The sequence below is a fragment of the Gavialis gangeticus genome, unplaced genomic scaffold, assembly GCF_001723915.1.
Source record: "Gavialis gangeticus isolate Ggan-Ray unplaced genomic scaffold, GavGan_comp1, whole genome shotgun sequence".
Lineage (NCBI taxonomy): Eukaryota > Metazoa > Chordata > Crocodylia > Gavialidae > Gavialis > Gavialis gangeticus.
This window is the reverse complement of record NW_017728993.1, coordinates 26,628,565-26,647,238: the sequence shown is the minus strand read 5'-3', so window position 1 is coordinate 26,647,238 and position 18,674 is coordinate 26,628,565. Positions and strand designations below refer to the sequence as shown.

General features: G+C 52.3%; 1 protein-coding gene across 5 annotated transcripts in view; it reads right to left on the bottom strand.

The window, feature by feature from the left end:
• ERI3 (ERI1 exoribonuclease family member 3) overlaps positions 1 to 18,674 on the bottom strand; it is a 172,207-nt gene that overhangs the window by 129,703 nt on the left and 23,830 nt on the right. For all 5 annotated transcript variants that reach the window (XM_019501429.1, XM_019501430.1, XM_019501433.1 and 2 more), the window contains exons 2-4: positions 15,584 to 15,700; positions 8,506 to 8,565; positions 5,990 to 6,081 (exon numbers count right to left, since the gene is read on the bottom strand). In XM_019501429.1, coding sequence (XP_019356974.1) covers positions 5,990 to 6,081; positions 8,506 to 8,565; positions 15,584 to 15,700 — 269 coding nt within the window. The remainder of the gene's footprint in view (positions 1 to 5,989; positions 6,082 to 8,505; positions 8,566 to 15,583; positions 15,701 to 18,674) is intronic.

Sequence of the window (18,674 nt, the reverse complement as noted above, 5' to 3'; positions counted from 1 at the left end):
TTTTTTTTTTTTTTTTTTGGCAGTGGGGGGAGGATATATAATGAGTGAGTGATATTTGCTGAAGCTGAGATGCGGCTCTGTCGGTTTGAACTGCCTTGTCAGGACGAGCCTTCAGAAAGGTGATGTTCCCACTCAAGAGGTTTTCCTCGTTAAAGAAATTGCATCTTAACAAGAAGGAAGGGGAGGGGGGTGGAGGGGAACTGCTCTCTCTCCTTCCCCAGCCTGGTTTGTGCTCATTGCTGGGGCCCAAAGCCAAGCGATCCATGCAGAGGGAGATCGGATAGCAGTATCTCATCGCCAAGCCCCTGCCCTGTGTGGCACCCCATCTCGAAAAGTGAGCAAGCTGCAGCATGGAGCCTCCCACACTACAGGTAAACACCCAGGCACAAGCCGGCACCTCCTGTACTGTGCAGAGCCATGGGGGCCCAGCCCCATCACAGCAGGACCCAGGCCCCGAACATCGGGTTCTCACAACTGGTGCTGCCGGTGGCTGAGCCGAGCTGGAACAGACAGCGTTTGGCATGAGCTCCGCTCTGCGGAAGAAGGGATGGCCCCGTCCCCCAGCCACTTCCAAGCTGATCTCAGGAAGGGACCCGTGGGGGCACATCTAGTCCAAGCCTTGCCAGAGGCAGGATCAGCCCTGTCCAAACCACCCGTTGTCCAACCTCTGAGCAACACAAGTCACCCCTCACGCACCATGAGACATCCCCTGACCCTGCCCGTAGGTAAAGCAGGGGAACCACAGCAGCCAACATCTGGCTTCTATAAAAGGTTGTTAGTATACGCTCAAGAGACCCCAGGCAGAGGCCGTGCCCCCGCTGCAAAGAAAGGCAACCTGCCCCCCACCCCAGTCTGTACCAATCTGACTGGAAGGAAACCCCTTCTTAACCCCAAACATGGCATCAGTCTGAGCCTGAGCGCAGGGGTAAGACCCTGCAGCCAGGCATGCGGGGCTGGTCCCAGCAGGAGCATTGGCACAGCCCAGTCCCATCCCCAGCCTGGGCTGCAGCAGCACCCAGCACCACTGGGGGAAGCTTAAAAACTGCCTGATACATACAGCTAAAAGGGGGACAAGGGGAAGCACTGAGTACCCAGCAGCAGGGTCCCAGACACAGACCCTAAGGTCAACTGACATCAAATTTAGACTGCACAGCCTCTGCTACCTGGGGCAACCCCAAATACCAGCACTCTCTAGTGGGTCATGGGTAATACCCACCACTTGCCTTGGTTCCCTACCTAGCACCCTACCTGTCACCCACCCAGACTACACCTGTGCCTGCTTCTATCTACTGGCACCGCTGCTCCCCCTCCTACTACCCCAACACTTGCACCCCTTGCAGGCAGGCATGCAGCTGCTGCTGCTCATCCATGCAGCTGGTGTCATTATCACTGTGCAGAACAGATCCAACTGAGGAATGTGCAGCCCCGGGCACTTGTCTTCACCCTCTGAGCTCAGCAACAGGTACACGGGGGACACCCAGGCTAGGCAGGCCTGCCCCTATGCCATCAACCCAGCAACACAAGAGGGTGGGAAGCCCTAACCCGCGTCTTCCATAAGCAGCCCTGCATGCCACTGCCACCTGCTTGTTCCAGTGAAGGGTGAATGAGGATGAGCGGAAAACTTGGACGACAGCACAAGAATACCGGGCAGAGGCCAGAGCCCGCTCCTTGGGCTGGGTGCACAGACGACCTCATGGCATCTGCATGCAAAGTTCTTGGGTGAAATTTTGCAATGGAAACCATCATTTCTCCTTCCTCAGCAGTGTCAGGTTGTGGCTGCAGTCCAGGCTGGGAATGGGGACTGGGTTGTGTCAGTGCTCCTGCTGGGACTTAAACCAGGAAGGTCCTGGATAGAGGGCCTTGCCTCTGCTCAGGCTCAGACCAATACCATATCGGCAATCAGAAAGGAATTTTCCCCCTGCTCAGACTGGTCTGGACTGGGAGGGTTTGCCTTCCTCTGCAGTGGGGACATGGCCTCTGCCAGGGATCTCTCCAGTGTCCACGAACCCCCCCAGCAGCAGCAAGATGTTGGCAGCCGCAGCCCCTCTGCTTTCCCAGAGGCAGGGGCGATGCCTGGGGCTGTGTCAGGGGTGACTGTCGGGTTGCTCAGAGCTCAGACACAGGGTTTGTCTGGGCTGGTTTGGACAGGCCTGATCCTGCCTCAGGCAGAGGTTAACTAGATGGCCCCTGAAAGTCCCTTCCAGCACAACGTTTCCAATAAGGGAGCTCAGAGAAAAGGAGCCCTGTTACAAACAGGGCTACCATATGCCAGGACGCAGAGTGCTCACAGGGATGCCAACAGCTCAGTGCATAGTGGTCTTTTGAAGAGACAGTCACACTCTTGGGTACAGGGGGTGTTGGGAGAAACAAGGAGAACACCGAGGACAACTTGACCCTTTGGGGTTGCTCCAGATGCTTGTATTCACAGGAATGGGGGTGGCCATCCCAGCATCCAGGTCACCCTCTTGCTTGGCCTGTTCCTTCTTCAGTCTCAATAAAACTTTCCTCATCGCTTCCTCTCCATGGACAAGTCCCCACTGCCTACTCCACAGGTTAGCAAGTGCAGAACATCTGCAAGCCTCACCCCAGAGAGTGATAAGGGGCAAGTCGCTGACCCCTCTTCCCCACGCTGAGCAGTGCCAGTCATTTGCACACTTTGTGGGAAGAAATGACACCACTTCCTGGGCTGGCTCAAGAGTCTCTCAGGGCACAGCAGGGCCTTGCTTTGGAGCGTTTCCTAAATATGCCATAGCCGAGACGCTGCACTGTTTTGCCCACGTGGCTATTTCAGCCACGTGCCTTTCCTGCTGAAACAGAGATGCTCAGTTCTGGTTTGCTAAACCCCATTTGGCAATGTGTCTAAACACATGCAAACTTAATTAGTTCAGGAGGGGGCTCGGCCTTTGTGGTGATGGATAAAAGCAATGGGAAATGAGACAAGTCGGAGCTGGCAGGGAGTTTTCACTCAAGCCCCATTCACCGGCATGCTGCTAATCAGATGTGACGCTCCATGCAGCTGCGTCCAATCAGCACCGGGGCCCTGTGATGTGCAGTTCGCTAACAGGTTGCACGCCAGCTCCCTGCATCCGCAACGCTGGAAACACAACATGTATTTTCCACTCTGCCCTGGAAAGGCTTCAGAATCGAGTTGTGGAGATCACAGAATCACAGACAATGAGGATGGGAAGGTTGCTCAGGAGGTCACATCTAGTCCAACCCCCTGCTCCAAGCAGGACCAGGCCCAACTACATCATCCCAGACACAGCTTTGTCTACCTGGGGCTTAAACACCTCCAAGGGTGGGGAGTCCACAACGTCTCTGGCTAACTTGTTCCAGAGCTTCACCACCTTCCTCAGGAGGAAGTTTTTCCTAATATCCAACCTCAACTTTCCTTGCTGCAACCTGAGCCCATTGCTCCTTGTCCTGTTGTCTGCCCCCACTGAGACCAGTCCAGCTCCAGCCTCTTTGCAGCCCCCCTGCAGGGAGGTGAAGGCTGCTATTCAAACTCCCTCAGTCTTCCCTTCTCTGGACTAAATCAGCCTATTTCCCTCAGCCTCTCCTCACAAGTCATGTCCCCCAGCCCCTCAACAATTTTTGTTGCCCTCCACTGGACTCTCTCTAATGTGTCCACATCCTTTCTGTAAGTGTGGGGCCCACAACTGGACACAGGACTCCAGATGTGGCCTCACCAGTGCTGAACAGATAAGAATCACTGCCCTCAATCTGCTGGCAACGCTCCTGCCAGTGCAGCCCAGGATGCTGTTCGCCTTCTTGGCACCAAGGGCACACTGCTGGCTCCTGTGCAGCTTCCTTTCCCCGGGCACTGCCAGGTCCTTTTCTGCAGAGCTGCTGCCCAGCCAGTCACCCCCAGCCTGGACCCATGCAGGGGGCTGTTCCATCTTAAGTGCAGGACTTTGCACTAGTGCAGAAGTGAATGGTCTTAAAACAGAGGAAAAGAAAAGAGAAACAAGCCACTCATTGGGCCCTCCTGGCTAGCCCTGCTTTCAGTAAGAATCATGAGGGGCTGGCAATAGCAAAAGTCAGATTCCCAGGAGCTAGCCTGGACCACGATGCCTCCTACTAGCTGCTCTGCAGAGCAACGTCCCCCCCATATCCCTTCTTGGGGGAATGCTGGTCACCCAAGCCGGCACATGTCCTGTGGGTCACTGAACAACCTGAACTGCTTCCAGAGAGTATCAGAGCAGGTTTCCCGATGGCAGGCAAAGCCAGTGGTGGGAGAAGCGTGAGCCCATGGCATCTGGCCCTGGAGGCACTGGCCAGGGAGCACACAGGTGGGGACTCCACCCCTCTCTGTGTCCCCTGGGAGCTTCTCCAGAGCAAGCTTCGCCACCTTTCATACTCACAGCTAGAAAAAAACACAGAACAATAGACCACTGCACAGGAACTATGGAGAACAGCTATCAGCCCCAAAACAAGGGGCACAGCCATCCACTCCCCAAATATAGAGCCGATAAGAGCCAGGAGCTGTGTAGGAGCCAACTTAGGGGGCACGCACATGTCCCGGGGTCATCTTATGACGACAACAAAAGGGACAGGACTGACCTTGTAACGTGGGCAAGATGCAGCCCCATCCTTCCCTTCTAACAGGACAGGGGCCTGACTCTCCCCCCAGCAGAAGACAAAGAGTTGAGACAAGGGAGGGGATCAGAAATGCCTGGCTGGTATGCCCACCCCTTCCTTTGCATCTGCAAGGTGTGCATGGAAAAGAAAGTCCCCATTTCTCAAGCAAGCAGCGAATGAGCGGGCCCCCTGCAAAATCCCAGCCAGCAAAATGGAGCCTATGCTGGGTTCTCCTGGCTTGTGAGCATTTTATTTCGGCTTCACGCTAGGGGAAAGCGATGTCACGCTAAGAACCAGGTGACACTGCTAATGGGCAGTGGATGTTGGCTTGGTGCCGGGCACGTCAATGCCTGAACCTACTCGGTGTGATGAAGAAGCCGCCTGTACCAGGCACTTAACCAGCAAAGAGCAGCTGAGAGGTTACAGGAGTGCCAGGGCATTCAGTGCTGCAACACTGCGCTACTTCTGCAGTGTGGATCTGGCCTGACTTCAACCGTCAGGGATACTTCTGTATGCAGCCAGCCCCCCATGTGCACAGGCAAGTGTGTGGAAGGACACACCAATACACATGTGCCAATAACCATGCAGACACCTAAACGGCCACTCGCTCAGCCTGCAAGCATGATTGCTGTCAGCAAGACTGCCAGTTCGAGTGTGCCAGCCCTGAGCCCCTGGCTCTCAGTCCCTTTTGCCATGATAACCCATGTGCTAGTGCCCTTGCAGTGCACCCGCAAGGCAGAAGGAAGGCCTTGTAGATGAAAGATGCCCTGGGGGCATCCTTTGCTTCAGAGATATAGAAGCTAAGACCACCCGCTCCCCCCTTGCTCCTTCTCCTTCACGGGAAGTGCAGTGCTCCTGTTCCCTGAGGCAACGCCAGCTGCAGGCAGCACAGCTTAGGAAACAGAACACAGCTGTCAGGACAGGGAAGCTATTTATCCCCCGAGCTCCCCAGGCCATCAGGTATGGACCGAGGCAGCCAATGACTAAAGGAGCTAGAAATGGGAGGCATGTCCTTGCTCTGCGAGTTGGAGAATGGATGCAACGGGAAACATCCCAGTTAAGCCCTTTTCCAGGCACACAGGGACCCCTCTGCCCAGCGGTCCTGTGCAAGGCTCCCCCCTCTCTCCCACCTGCAATCCCACATGGTGAACAAGGGGGTGGAGGAAGCTTGCAGGATTCTCAGCATCAACGTGGATTCTCTGTTGTGGGAGAGGGTCAGCAGAAGTGAGTTGTGGGAATGAACAGGGAGGGCAAAAGCACCGTCCTCTTCCCAACACAGAGCAGATTTGTGGAGCTGCACGAACTGTCCCACTGGCTAATGAGAGAGGGGGATCTCGTTGGGCGTGGAGGGGGGGGGGGGGAGAACACCACACTGTGGGCCACAGGCGCCTCGCCCAGCTGTACTCACATGACTTTCAAATCCCAGTCACCGCAGGTTACAAAAATCGACTTGACGCTGGGGTCTAGGAGGCCTTCCTTTGCCATCCACTCATCAACCCTCTGTAAAGAAGAGAGGACAAGCAGGTAAGCAGTGCCGGCATGGGAAGCACCACAACAGTCACGCTCAGATAAGCAGCTGGGAACCAGAGAAGAGAAAGCTGTGATCTTATCTGGAGGCAGCCCCCACCCCACACACTTCTCGCCTTGTCTCTGAGCTCCTTTTCTCCACATGAGCACACTTGGGCCTTTGAAGATTTCCAAGAGGCCACATCAGGCGTGGAGCAGAAGTGATCTTATCAGGCACAACAGTGGCTCTGGGAGCCCTATGAGTAGGAACCGGACAGCAAGGCTGAAACAGGCCTCAGCTTCCTCTCCAACCTGGCCCCAGCCCCCTCCATGGAGACTGATACTGAAACAACCACATTCCCTGTGACACGCAGAGGAAGCTAGAAATTAAACCAAGAAGCTCCCCCTTGGCTCCGCAGCACCCAGCCTGGGAATGGGAAGAAAAGGAGTGAACCGGAGAGGAATCAGAGATCCTCACCTGCGCTCGGGAGGAAATGCAACCCGTGGGGGTGGGATTCTCAGATACACCACTTTGCAGAGTCTGCTGCACAGGATAGGCCCTCAGCAAAGGGACATCCCTGCGCACAAGCACTGAGGCCACCCAGCTCAGCACGTGCACCTCCTTTGTGGAGGGTTCAACACATTTTCTCCCCTCCCCCTAGCTCCACGGGCTTGCTGGCACAAGTCACCTAATTCAGAGTAAGAGAGGGTCTGAATCTGAAGTGAAGCAGCTCTTCCTGGTTAACTGCCCATGTGGACACCCTTCTTCGGGATCAGCTGAATCTAATTCTGCAGTGGATTGTGCTCTTCTGGGATAAGACTCACTCACTCACGAAGAAGAGCGGCCACACCAGGGGCACCTCAGATGCGAGTACCCGTGTGCTGGTTAATTCGTGAGTTTGCACTTGTCACCTGCAGCAAGGAAGGTCGGAGGGCAGGAGCCCTGTACAAGGGGCCCTGGCTACTTTTGCTGCCAATGCCATGTGAACGGCAGAGGTTAGTCTTCAATGCCCACCCTGAAAGCCCCAGGGGCTGGAGCAGACCACTCCAAGAAGGCAGGGGTCCCTCCAGCCGAGGCAGGGAAGGAGCAGGGGTTGGGGTTTAGGCCTTGCTGTCACTTAGCTGTTACAATTCACCCTTTCGAGATGCTTTTGCCATGACCAGAGGGGAAGAGAGGGAGGGGATGTGCCTATGCCTAGCTGCGAACAACTGATCTGCACACCTTCAAAATACACAAGTCAGCAGCTGGGAGAAATAACCCAGTGCATTGCAAGGGAAGCCAGCTCAGCTGGGCCTAGGAAATGTGTGGCCTCAGCTAAAGGCTTCCAAGCACTTCTGGGAGATCAAGTGTGGCCTTGGCTCCCAACAGCTTTCCCCCCAGGTCCTCTTGCACCTCCTACCCATCCCCAGCCCTCAGTGGGCTCCATCTCTGCCTGATCCCTCATGTCTGCTCTGGACAGTGCTGGGGAATCAGGTTCAGGTGTAGAGAACCTCTATCAACCCCCCTCATCGCCATCATCTTCAAGACAGGGGCTGGAACAGGCAAGAGGCTCAGTCTGAAGCTGATCCATGCAGCCCTGGCAGCAAGCAGCTCACCATGGATCAGCATCACAGGCTCCTCCTGCACACACCACCCCCGCGTCCCACGGGCTGCCATGCCATCTCGACAATGGAGGGCCCCCGGCACGATGCAGAGCCGTTGTGACCTTTCCAAAATCCCTGATGTAAGTGCCCACGAAGTGCCACCCCCACAGAGGACGCTAACACCATTAATTTGATTTCCTTCCATAAGCAATTGGTGCAATTATTCTGATTAGGAACAATTAGGAGGCCCACATCCTGACAGAGACAATGCATCGTGCAATGACCTGGAGCCTGTGCGGGCTCAGCTCAAGGAGGGCTCCTCCGGTGTTTGACGACCAACAAAAGCTATTGATAGAAAAACACTTTCAAGCTAATTAAGCCCTAAAAGCTGTAGGAATCCAACATTAAGCAGATGGCATTATTAGGGCTATAGCTTCATTCACCCATCCCACAGATTAGGTTTTAAAGGCATTTTCCTTCTCCGCCACGTGTATTATGGAGCATTCACTCCACCCGTGTGGGGGGAGGGCCAGCTGCCTTGCAGCGGTCTAAAACAATGTCTTGGCACGCTGCGGCTGGCTCAAGTCAAATCGCCTCTTCTCCTGTCTGCTGGCAGGAGTTTGGACATCTTGTCAGTACCCTTGACATGAACAGCTGGAGATGACAGATCAATGGTTCAATACTCTCAGCAGCATGTCACCGACGTGACAGCAAATGTTATTCTAATGAAGCCGTAATCATAGTCAAATTACGCGGTTCGATTCTCAGGCGCGGGGAGAAGGTGGGAGGGGGAGTAGAGGTCAGGGGTCAGGAACTAAAGGTTATTCTGCTTACCTCGAGCACTTGCTGGAGACTTGGCTGCCCATCCACCATGCCTTGAATAATTCCAGTCAGCTGAAACAAAGGAGAGGGGGAGAGAGCACAGGAATCAGAGGAGCAGCACATGGACTGTTAGGAGGTCTCCACCCTAGCCCATCTTTCTGAAACCACACAGTGCCCAGGTGGCCTGCCTGGGCAATGCCAGGCAACCCAAACTGCCTAGTGAAAACACATGTTCATTCCAGAGACAGAGAAGCAGGGGGTCTCCTATGCATCCAGCTGGAAGGATTGCAACTCAACACAGCCTGCCTGGGGAAACAGTACAGGCCAGCGGACAGCCCCGCGTGCTGCCCATTTCAACACCAAACTCTTTTCAGCACCAGCTGAGGCTGCCTGAACCCATGCAGGCCATTTCTACTGCATTAGGCACCTTCGGCCACTCCCAGGCTGCAGTGATTGTGCTCCTTTATACACCCACAGCTCATCCACATTCTGAATCCTGTGCCCAGATCTGGTCCCTGTGCCTCCACAAGGAAAGAGAAGAACTAGAGAAAGTCCAATGAAGGACAACAAGGATGATGAGGGGTATGAAGGGACTTCCACATAAGGAAAGATGAAAAAGGCCAGGTCTGTTCAGTTTAGAAATAAGACACTTGAGGGGAAACATGAGCAGGGTTTATAAAACACTAAATGCTGAAGAGAAGGTGAATAGGGATTTATTATTTACTCTCTCACACCAGACAAGAACTAAGGGGTCACAACATAAAAAGAGCAGGTAGTAAGTTTAAAACTAAGAACAAGGAAGCCCTTTTTCACCCAGAGTGTCACTAAAGCGTGGAACTCATTGCCACCAGATGTGGTGAAAGCCGAGTTTAGCCAGATTCAAAAGGATTAGACACGTCCTTAGAGGAAAGGGGCATAAGTAGCTATTGAGTATGGGAGTGAGGGGCACAGGCTCTGAATCAGAATTTCCTAGACAGTAAGTGCTGGACGCTGCAAAGGAGAGAGGAGCTGGGAAAACCCTGCTCAGACCCAGTCACACTCCCTTCCAGCCTCTGCTTTCTGCCGCCGCGTGACACCAGAGACTGGGCAAGACGGACCTGGGGTCTGACCAGGAAATGGCCATTCTGACATGTTGATATGACAGGTAACGTCTCTGCAAAGGTGGACACAATAAACCTCTCTGGTTAAAAGGGGAGGGTGGTGCACTGGTGCCGTGAATGGAGGAGCAGGCGGAAGGCTTCGGAGCAGCTTCACACAGCACGTTTTCCCATTTAAACCACTGGCAGCACAACAATGTATTTACAAAAACCATGATGGCATGTGAAGCTTTAAAGTTCCACCACCACTTATTCTTCCATACGTCCTTCAGGGCAGGGTCTCCCAGGGCTGCAAACTTTGAAGACCTCCTGTTAACCCACTCATCACGCCTGGCTTGCTTGCATGCTTAAAGTTAAGCCTATGCAGCAACGTTTGACCAGCTCAGAGCCTTTTCTGTGCACTAGTGAAGGGGCTTGTGCTGCGCAAAGCCTTTATTTAGTTTTTTGTAGCTCTACAACCAAAAAAAAGCCTTCTTTTAAGGAAGAAAAGGACTGAAAACACAGAGGTCAGGAGCTCACTACCAGTGCACCTGAGCAATCAAAGAAAACAATCCCCGTCAGTACAGACGCACACCGCGCTGCTTTACTGGGTATCACACACGTCTAATTGTCTTTTGAAGGGCAGGTAGCACAAGGTGCAAAGCTGGGATGTGGTGCATGCATGCAGCAGCCAGGTTCACGAGCCACCACGACAGTCTAGAACCACGGAGGGGAGAGCTCTTGAGACTCTCTCCACCCTTCAGAAACAGCTCCTCTACTACAAAATGCTTCCACCCAACTCGTGGCATGAGAGTCCAAGCATGAGCCGTGGCCCCTGTATTACTCAATGGATGGCGACTTAAACAAGCTGGGCTGCTTCTGCCCTGTGTTTCTTTAGCTGCTTGCCTTAGAGCATTGAAACTTAAAAAAAAAGAAAAAAAAGAAAAAAAAAAAGATTAAACTCCAATTAAACTGTAATTACATTTAATGAATACCAAATACCTGACTCACTGAATAAGCTAGCTATAAGCAGGAAGATTATTTTCTCTTCGCGACTTCCATGGAATGGTAATATGTACCTTTTAGGGAAGAAATTTTAATTTTAAGAACAGCAAGTTCCTCTAGGTGGGTTTCTGAAGTTCATCAAGTCATTATTAGGTGGAATTTTAAGGAAGTGGAGGGACACAGGCACTCTCTTATATTCCTGAAACTGTTTTTATATTAATCTGTATTTTAATTGGGTAACAGCTGCTGCCTACAGACTCCCATGTTCTAAAAGGAAAATAAATGTAAGAGATTAACTGCGCTGCTCTTTAGTATGGATTTAACTCATGTTTTGTCTTGTGGGCTCAGTCCTCCCGTCCCTTGGTGGATGCCTATCCCACCACTCGCCTGAAAGACAACTACCATGACTCCTCCACCCTGGGAGTGATTGCACCAGCTCTGCGGCAAGTGGCCACAGCCTAAACTCTGGGACGCAGCTGGGGAAGGAAACCGGCCACACGAATGGTGGTTTCTTGTAACACTCGATTTGGAAGGCCCAGGAAGGCACTGGGCACCAGCATGCTCCTTGGAAATGCCCCATAACCAAGATACCCCTCTCTGCCTGCTCCGTGCAGGCTGCTGCGTTAGACAGAGCTGCCCCTGGAAGGATGAACGGCAAGCGGCTGTTCCAACTGGCTTCTGCCTTCACTGCTCCCTAGTGCTGAAGCCCAGTGGCAGGTCAAGAGAGCATTGGGGCCTCTCTAGAGGCAGCCACCACAGCTCTACAAGAAGGTAGAAGACATCTGGCATCAGCAGTTTTCTAAGCTCCCAATGGATCGTACACAGGGAATCTAGGCTGCTCCTGGGCCTGAAAGTACTTTGGGCTTAGAGCCTGGAGATGGGAAGGGGCTCAAGTTGCAGCAAGGGAAGTTGAGGTTAGATACTAGCAAAAACTTTCTCCCAAGGAGTATGATAAAGCACTGGAACAGGCTCCCCAGAGAGGTGGTGGGATCTGCATCCTTAGAGGCGCTTCAGACCCAGGTAGACAAAGCCTTGGCTGGGATGACGTAGTTTGGGCTGGTCCTGCTTGGAGCAGGGGACTGGACTAGATGTGACCTCCTGAGCTCCCTTCAGCCCCCATTTTCTATGATGCTATGATTAAGGCCAGGGTAAACAAGCAACTGTTTGCTGGCTTTTTCCGGCCTGGCCAGTGCTGCCAGCACCCTCCCAGCTGTACTTGAGCAGCAACAGGGGTTTTTCAAGACAGCCCTGTTCCCTGCAGGCTCACTAACCCCCTCGATAGATTAGCAGCACAGAGCATTGGGGCATTTTCAGCTGTGCTTGGGCAATAAGGAGACAGATGCGTTCAATTCCCGAGGCCACCCCGTTATCAGCACACACCCCTCTGTCGATGGGCTGCGTCTCTGCCAGGCAGTAAGCGGAGACAAGGCTGACAGTGAAGCGGTGCGCAAGACGGACTGCGATGCAATGTCAGCGCCACGGCTTTTCCTCCGGAGTTTATCTCACAAACCATCGCCTCTCTGCACTGAGACAGTTTGCTGATTGCATAAGCACTCGTCTCTGGTGTACAATCTGATCAGCAGGCCTGGTCTTTCTTCGTAGACAAAGAGGCCAATAAATCTCACCCTTGCTAAGTAGAGGTGCTGAGACAAAGCCCTTTACTGGCATTTAGCAAGATGGGCATTTTCCAGGAACCGCAGCGCGGCGCTGACAGCCTGCTGCAGCCAGCACAGCTGGTCGGAGGACAGCGTGGTGGGGGGGCCTTGCAACCATGCTCCCTGGCCCCAGCTGCCCCTCAGAACGATGGGGGAGGCCCTGCTCCCCACCCGCCCACACAGAGACAGGAAAAGGGAGCATCTGGGGCTTGGTACAAGTGGGAAGGGACCTTGCTGAAGGAGTAGGAGAGCTGCACTGCAGCCTCAGCAGCAGCCTGTGGCAAAATCTTTCCCCTTCCGGCAAGGGAGAAACGAGACTCCCGCTGGTGGCAGGGGGTCCATTTTGCTCTTCTTCCACCTCTGAGAAAATCAGCAGCAGAGTGGAGGGACAGTGAAGGGGGAACACTCGGGAGTAGAGAAAAGAACCCTGATGAGGAAGGATGGAGAAAAGGGCAAGGCTGAAAAGGGGATCTGGAAAGCATCCATCATAGAGTGATGCTAGCATGCAGCCACCAACGGTGACATCCGGGCCTGGGATGATGCTAACGCAGCCACTACCCACAGCACAGACCCAGGCTCGACCTGTGTCACTGTGTGTGGCTCACATGGCTCCTCACAAGAGCTACTAGCTCAGTTAAGACCAGAGACCAATGGTCTGGGACAACTGTACAGGGTCCCCCTAAGTGCCGGGTTCATTTTAGTGGATGACAGGGGGAGTGCGTTGCCCTGATTACTAGCCACAGAGCAGAGGGGTCAGAGCCTTTGCCATGTGCACAGGTCCCTCAACCAGGAACAAAGAATGGGTCAGATCACACCAGACAGTCCCACGGGTTGGCTCACTCTCCAGACTACAGCCACTCTCCCTGCCTCATGCAGTCAGAGCTTCATGCTTTTAATGCTGAAAGAGACTTCCAAAGCCTGGTGCGCTTGACCCCACTGGTTCACAGAGAAGAGAAGGAGCCTGTGGGAGCATTTAGCCTGACATCCTCTGTGTGACACCAGCCAGACAACATCACTCACAGCTACTGCACCCTTTTCAGCTTAAATCAGGGCGCAGGTCCAGTGCAAGGGGCACTTCCAAAGTGCAAAGGCAGGCAGAGCAGGGGTGTTCGGAAGCAGGCTGCATGCAGGGGTGAGGGAGGAAAGCTGGCTGTTTCCACTGTCTGGCTTTTGGGCAAAAGCAGTGTTGCAACACTGAGTAGGGTGGGAAGCAGCAGACGAACGCCTTAATCCCACCCACCAAAGTGGTACTCCCTGCAATTAAAAAAATAAATCAATAAATAAAAACAACCAAAAAAAATCATGGGATAGATCATCAACGTCTCCTATAAACCTACATCTTGTGACTGTCCAGAATCATGCTACCAGGCTTATCCCAAAACACGCAAAACGGCTGTGCCCAGCAGGTCCAGGACGGGCAGAGAAAGCCCAAGCACTCATCCACCCTGCCAGGGAAAGGTTGCAAAAGAGTTTCTGTGCCGGCCCTCTGTTCTGGAGTGTTTACAGCTTTCTGGAGAGTGCTCCCTTGGGGATGGAGTTTTCTGCGCTGAGTTTTTTTGGAAAGTCTGAACCAAGTGCACCGCTGTTCTGGGAGAGTGAAAACAAAACAGCATTTGTTTTCACAATGGGGGAAGCGGCAGGGATGGCCTGGCTCGACACAGGGTTTTCTGCCTGGCGGCACAGAGCTCTTGGGTCACCTAGGGCAGAAGTCCGCTCGCGTGGGGCAGGCACGCGGAGGCCCTGGTTCTGCCACCACAGATGTCAGTGGTTTGAGATCAGGCCTCAGAGCTGGCTGGGGGATCAAAAGCACAATCTGGCATGATCCTCATGCGTATGGAAGGGTGGGGAGATGACACCAGGGGCAAGGCACTGAGCGCGCTACCCGCATCCATGAGTCAGAGGCCTTTGCTAACAGCAGCCATGCATGTATCAGCCCCATGACATGGGGAAACTGAGGCACAGACAGAAAAAGGGAAGTGCCCCAAATGATGCAGATTGCTAAAGGAGCAGCAGAGGTGTAGCAGACCCAGGACTTCTGCCTCCACACAACACTCACCTGGGACAGGCGGCCTCAAACCAGGGCAGTGGTGGCAAGGGAAGCAAAAGCCAATGCAAGAAGGCACCATTGAGGGAAAACCGTGGCGTAGCACTGGCTGGTTCCCCGAGTTACACAAGAGAAAGCAAGTCCTCCCCTTCCCTCTGCCAGGGATGTCACAATTCAGATGCGTCCCTGGCACCTTTCCTCTGCCAATAAGCACCTCTGGGAAAAGGTGGAGCACCAACCAGCAAAGCAATCATCCCTTGTGATTATAGTAATGATAGTGTTCCAGAGCCCCACTCTCCTATCCTGGAAAGACAGCTTTAAAGATGGCCTCAGCACTTGAAAGCCTTCCGGTGACAACAAGCCACCAAACCCAGGGCCTGTGAAGAGCCAGAAATGACTGTGCAGCACAGGGTTATTTTCTTTCATGTGGGATGTATCCTGCTTCTGGCCTAGGACCAGCCTCTCCAAGGGGACACGTGTTTTTCCCTACTCTACAGCAACAGTCCTCTGCATAACTTTTGGCACCAACACCCCAAATCCCCGGGTCGCTTGTCCATTACAAATGTGATCAGTCGCAAACAGCAAAAGAATTCCTGGGAGGGGCTTTAACGATAAGCACATACAGCACCTAGCACACCATGATTATGATTCACAGCTAAGGCTCCCAGGCCTCACCATCACACTTGTCAACCTTTGGAGACACAAGGCAGCCCTCCAAAATCTTGGTGAATGTAGCAGCATCCCATTTAAAGAACTCATGTATTTAGGACAGGGCTTACCTGGTGGAAGTGGGGCCAGGAAAGAGCCATATCCTGCTCATCTCCCCTCCCCTAGGGCAGCCATGAAAGGCTGTTACAGCACCCCAAGGAGCCCTGACTCCCTGGTAGAGAATCACTGCCTTACTATAACAATAGCTAGTTCCCATTGTTATGGCTATTATCATTACTGGTAGTGTCAGAGTGATGTCATAGCTGTGACCATCCATGAAATGATGCGAGAGGCAAGGATTTCTTAGGGTGATGGCTTTTATTAGACCAAGTGCATAGTTGGGACAGAGTCAGACAAGCTTCTGAATGCAAGGCATTTTTCCTTCTTCGAGAAGAAGGATCCTTGCCTCTCACACATCATCATTATCACAGTGATAATCATCATCATTATTACCTATACTATTAACAGCAGTAGCAGCAGAAGGTTGGAGGGACAACCTGCATTCACCTTGCCCTTGGCAGAGATAATCCTGCCCACATCTGCAAGCCTGTTTCGGGGCGAGAGCGTGCCTCACCATGCACCGCGCATGCTTGGGGCTTTACCTCTGTGCAGAAGGGCGTGAGCTGAGGGTGCACCACGGGCTGCACGTACATGTGGAAGGTGGACTCTATCTCCATCGTCCTGCCATTGAGCTTCAGGATGGGGAACTCGATGATTTCCTGGAGAAAGCACAGAAGCACATGCTGCTATAGAGAGACAACAGACAGGAATACCCCAGAAAGCCCTCCCCATTTCATGGCGAGGGTCCAGAAAGGACAGAAGCAGGTCTAACCTGCACAACTGCAGCGGCTGAACTGGTTAATCAACCTCACTCTTAGCAAGGACAGTGCATTTGCTGCTGCTTGCAGTACCTGTCCCCACTCAAAGGCTACATGCATGTGGCTTCCTGGTAACACCTGTGTTTGCTACAGCAACCCCAAGTTTTCCTAGCACAAGCCAAGTCAGCCTCACACGCACACACATATAGAGGAGCAGAGAGATGCATACACAAAACAGATGCAACCCCACTCAGCAAACACCCGAGAGGATGCATTTCTTTCAGAGACCAACTCTATCATCTCTCCCATCTCTCTGGAAGGATATGGGATACTGGAAAACTCGGGGCCTCGCTGCAGCCTCAAGGCTATTGCCTAGAGCACCGGCTGCAGGAAGAAGCAGGATGTGCAACTGCAAGGCAGCCCAGGCTCCCTAGCCACTCTTCCCATGCACCGCTGCGCTGCGCCGCGCCACAGTGGAAGTTCCCCCACGCGCGCCACCCAGCCGTGATGGGGTGAGTGCTGCTTTATTCTCGCTGCTCAATTTATGCTGCGAAGGAAATAAAAACGTTCCTCATCAGAAGAGCATTCAATTGCATGAATAATCAGCGATCAAAAATTTACATGGACCTGTTAATAAAAAGTTTAAACAAAGCCCGTTAGGATGGATTCCTCAATTACTAAAAAATATACATGGAATTAAAAGAACAGACCACTGAATAAAAGCGATAAAATCCTTTGTGTGTGCCCCCCTCCTCCTCCCCTCCCCGCCCTCTCAGCGTAATGTAAGAGGAGAAGTGACAATTTGTTTGGTGTCTTTAAAGAATAATTTGTCTATGTTATTTAATAGAGATGCATGGCACCAGGGTTCTGGAGTGTAAATGAGCCTGCTGAGTGATATCCATGCAACAAGCCTCTCAAATCACTTCTGGAGAGAGGGAGAGGGAGAGAGAATCAAAAAAAATATTGCTTTTTAATATTCAAAAACAGTTTGCAAAATTTAATCAAAGCAGAGCAAAAGCTAACATTTTTACCACTTTGACATTTTTATTAGCGCTTTCATAAATTTTTAAAACATGAATGGAATTAGTTTAACAACAACAACAAAAAAACTGCCTGAAAACATCTGGAAGAGACAAATAAGAAATAATAAAAATAAATAAATAAATAAGCAGCAACTCTTGGCGAGCAGAATTAGCATGTGGAAAACGCAGGCGCTGCGGAGGAGCTGCTGCAGCTCCCTGGCCCTGCCCGCAACCCCCCGACCCAATGAGTGTGAGGTCATACCTATGAGGCAATGACATCGCCGCATGCTGGAAGCCAAAGGGAAGGTGAGAAGACGGGCAAGTGAACGGAAACAACCAATAATTTAAATAACCGGGGGAAAGGCATGGATGCCAGCGCACGTCAGGGACACAAAGGCAGTGAGAGCAGATAAAGGACCGGAGAGGGGTCGGCTGCGTGGCAGGAAAGCACAGCAAGTCAACAGAAAAGAGGGCCACCAAGCACTTCAAGGGACGGGAGCGTGGAGAGTAACCGTGACCCCCCAGCATCACCTCTGCCCCCCAGCACATGCCAAGGTCTGAAGTGCCTCATTTCTCAGCCCGACTGCTGCACGCGGGCTGGTTTCAGCAATGAAGCTCTCTCGTTTTAGGGTCGGGGAGGATAAGGGCTGGGGTATCCCCGTTCCCCTTCTAAACGGGCAGCAGGGAAAGCTGTTCAGGCGTAGCAAGAAGCTTGCCCATGAGCAAGATTTAATCTTGAGGTAAAGTGGAACAAAAACCCCCCAAATTACCAGAAAGGTAGCACGCAGTCCTGGCTGGAAACAGTCTTTGCTTCTGAGGTAGCCAACAATGACCCCTTTCCTCCCTGCCATGCTTGTTACTCGGAGCCCCAAGCCCTTCCAATGCTCCCCGGCTCCGACATCCCCAACGAGGGCCACTCCTCGGAAGATGCAGGTCTGTAACAGGGCTAAAAGGGAACGTGTGGCTCTCTCCAAAGCAGCGCTACCTCTGCAGCTTGGAGATCACAGGACTGCCAGCAAGTCCCAAGGGAATGAGAAGGACGTGACAGACCCCCGAGGCCATCACCAGGCCAGTGGTGAAGAGGGGTCGACACTGAGCCCTGCCCACTGATGGGATACACAAAGGTGTTGTTTGCCTTCCAGAACCAGAGACAAAAAAAAAAAAAAAATCACTTTCAGGAGGGTCAGATTAAAGCAGACAGAGGGAATAAAAACCTGGAACATTTAACGATACTGAGAATTATTGCTGGTCCGTGAAAAGTACATGACTGGAGAGGGGAGAAAAAAAAACACACAACCTGACCGGCAACTAGGATGTCCTGGGAGAAGGAACAACAGCTTTTTTTTGGCTTATTTGGTCAGTGGTTCAAGAGAGCAGTGAGGCTGTTTATCCGAATGCTCCCTGTAGCCGAGATTTTTCCAGTCTCTGGCAATGTTTGCTCCACTGGTATCTAAGGCAACAGATACCAGCCCCATGAAATCAGTCCCGCTCCTCACTAACGATGTTAGCCAGTCCTGCAATGAAATTTAACCTGTGACACTGCTGTACTTTTCATTTAAACTTTCATTTGGAGAGAAGCAGTGTTTGGAGACCCCGCAGTTTGTCCTGCTAATAAAGACAAGTGTTGGGACCTTTAAAGGTGCCATTCATCTTTCGCCTTTATTAAATTCAATTTTCTTAAGCCCATGATACATCATGAAATTAAGAGTTGACATTCCTGTGGAAACAAAAATATCTAGCAAACATAAATGGGCGGGGAGAAGGCCTCTATCACCCAGAATTTATGGCTCAAAGCTGATCTGTTTCCACTTTTTTTCTTTTTTTTTTTCTTTTTTTTTTTTTAACAAGCATAT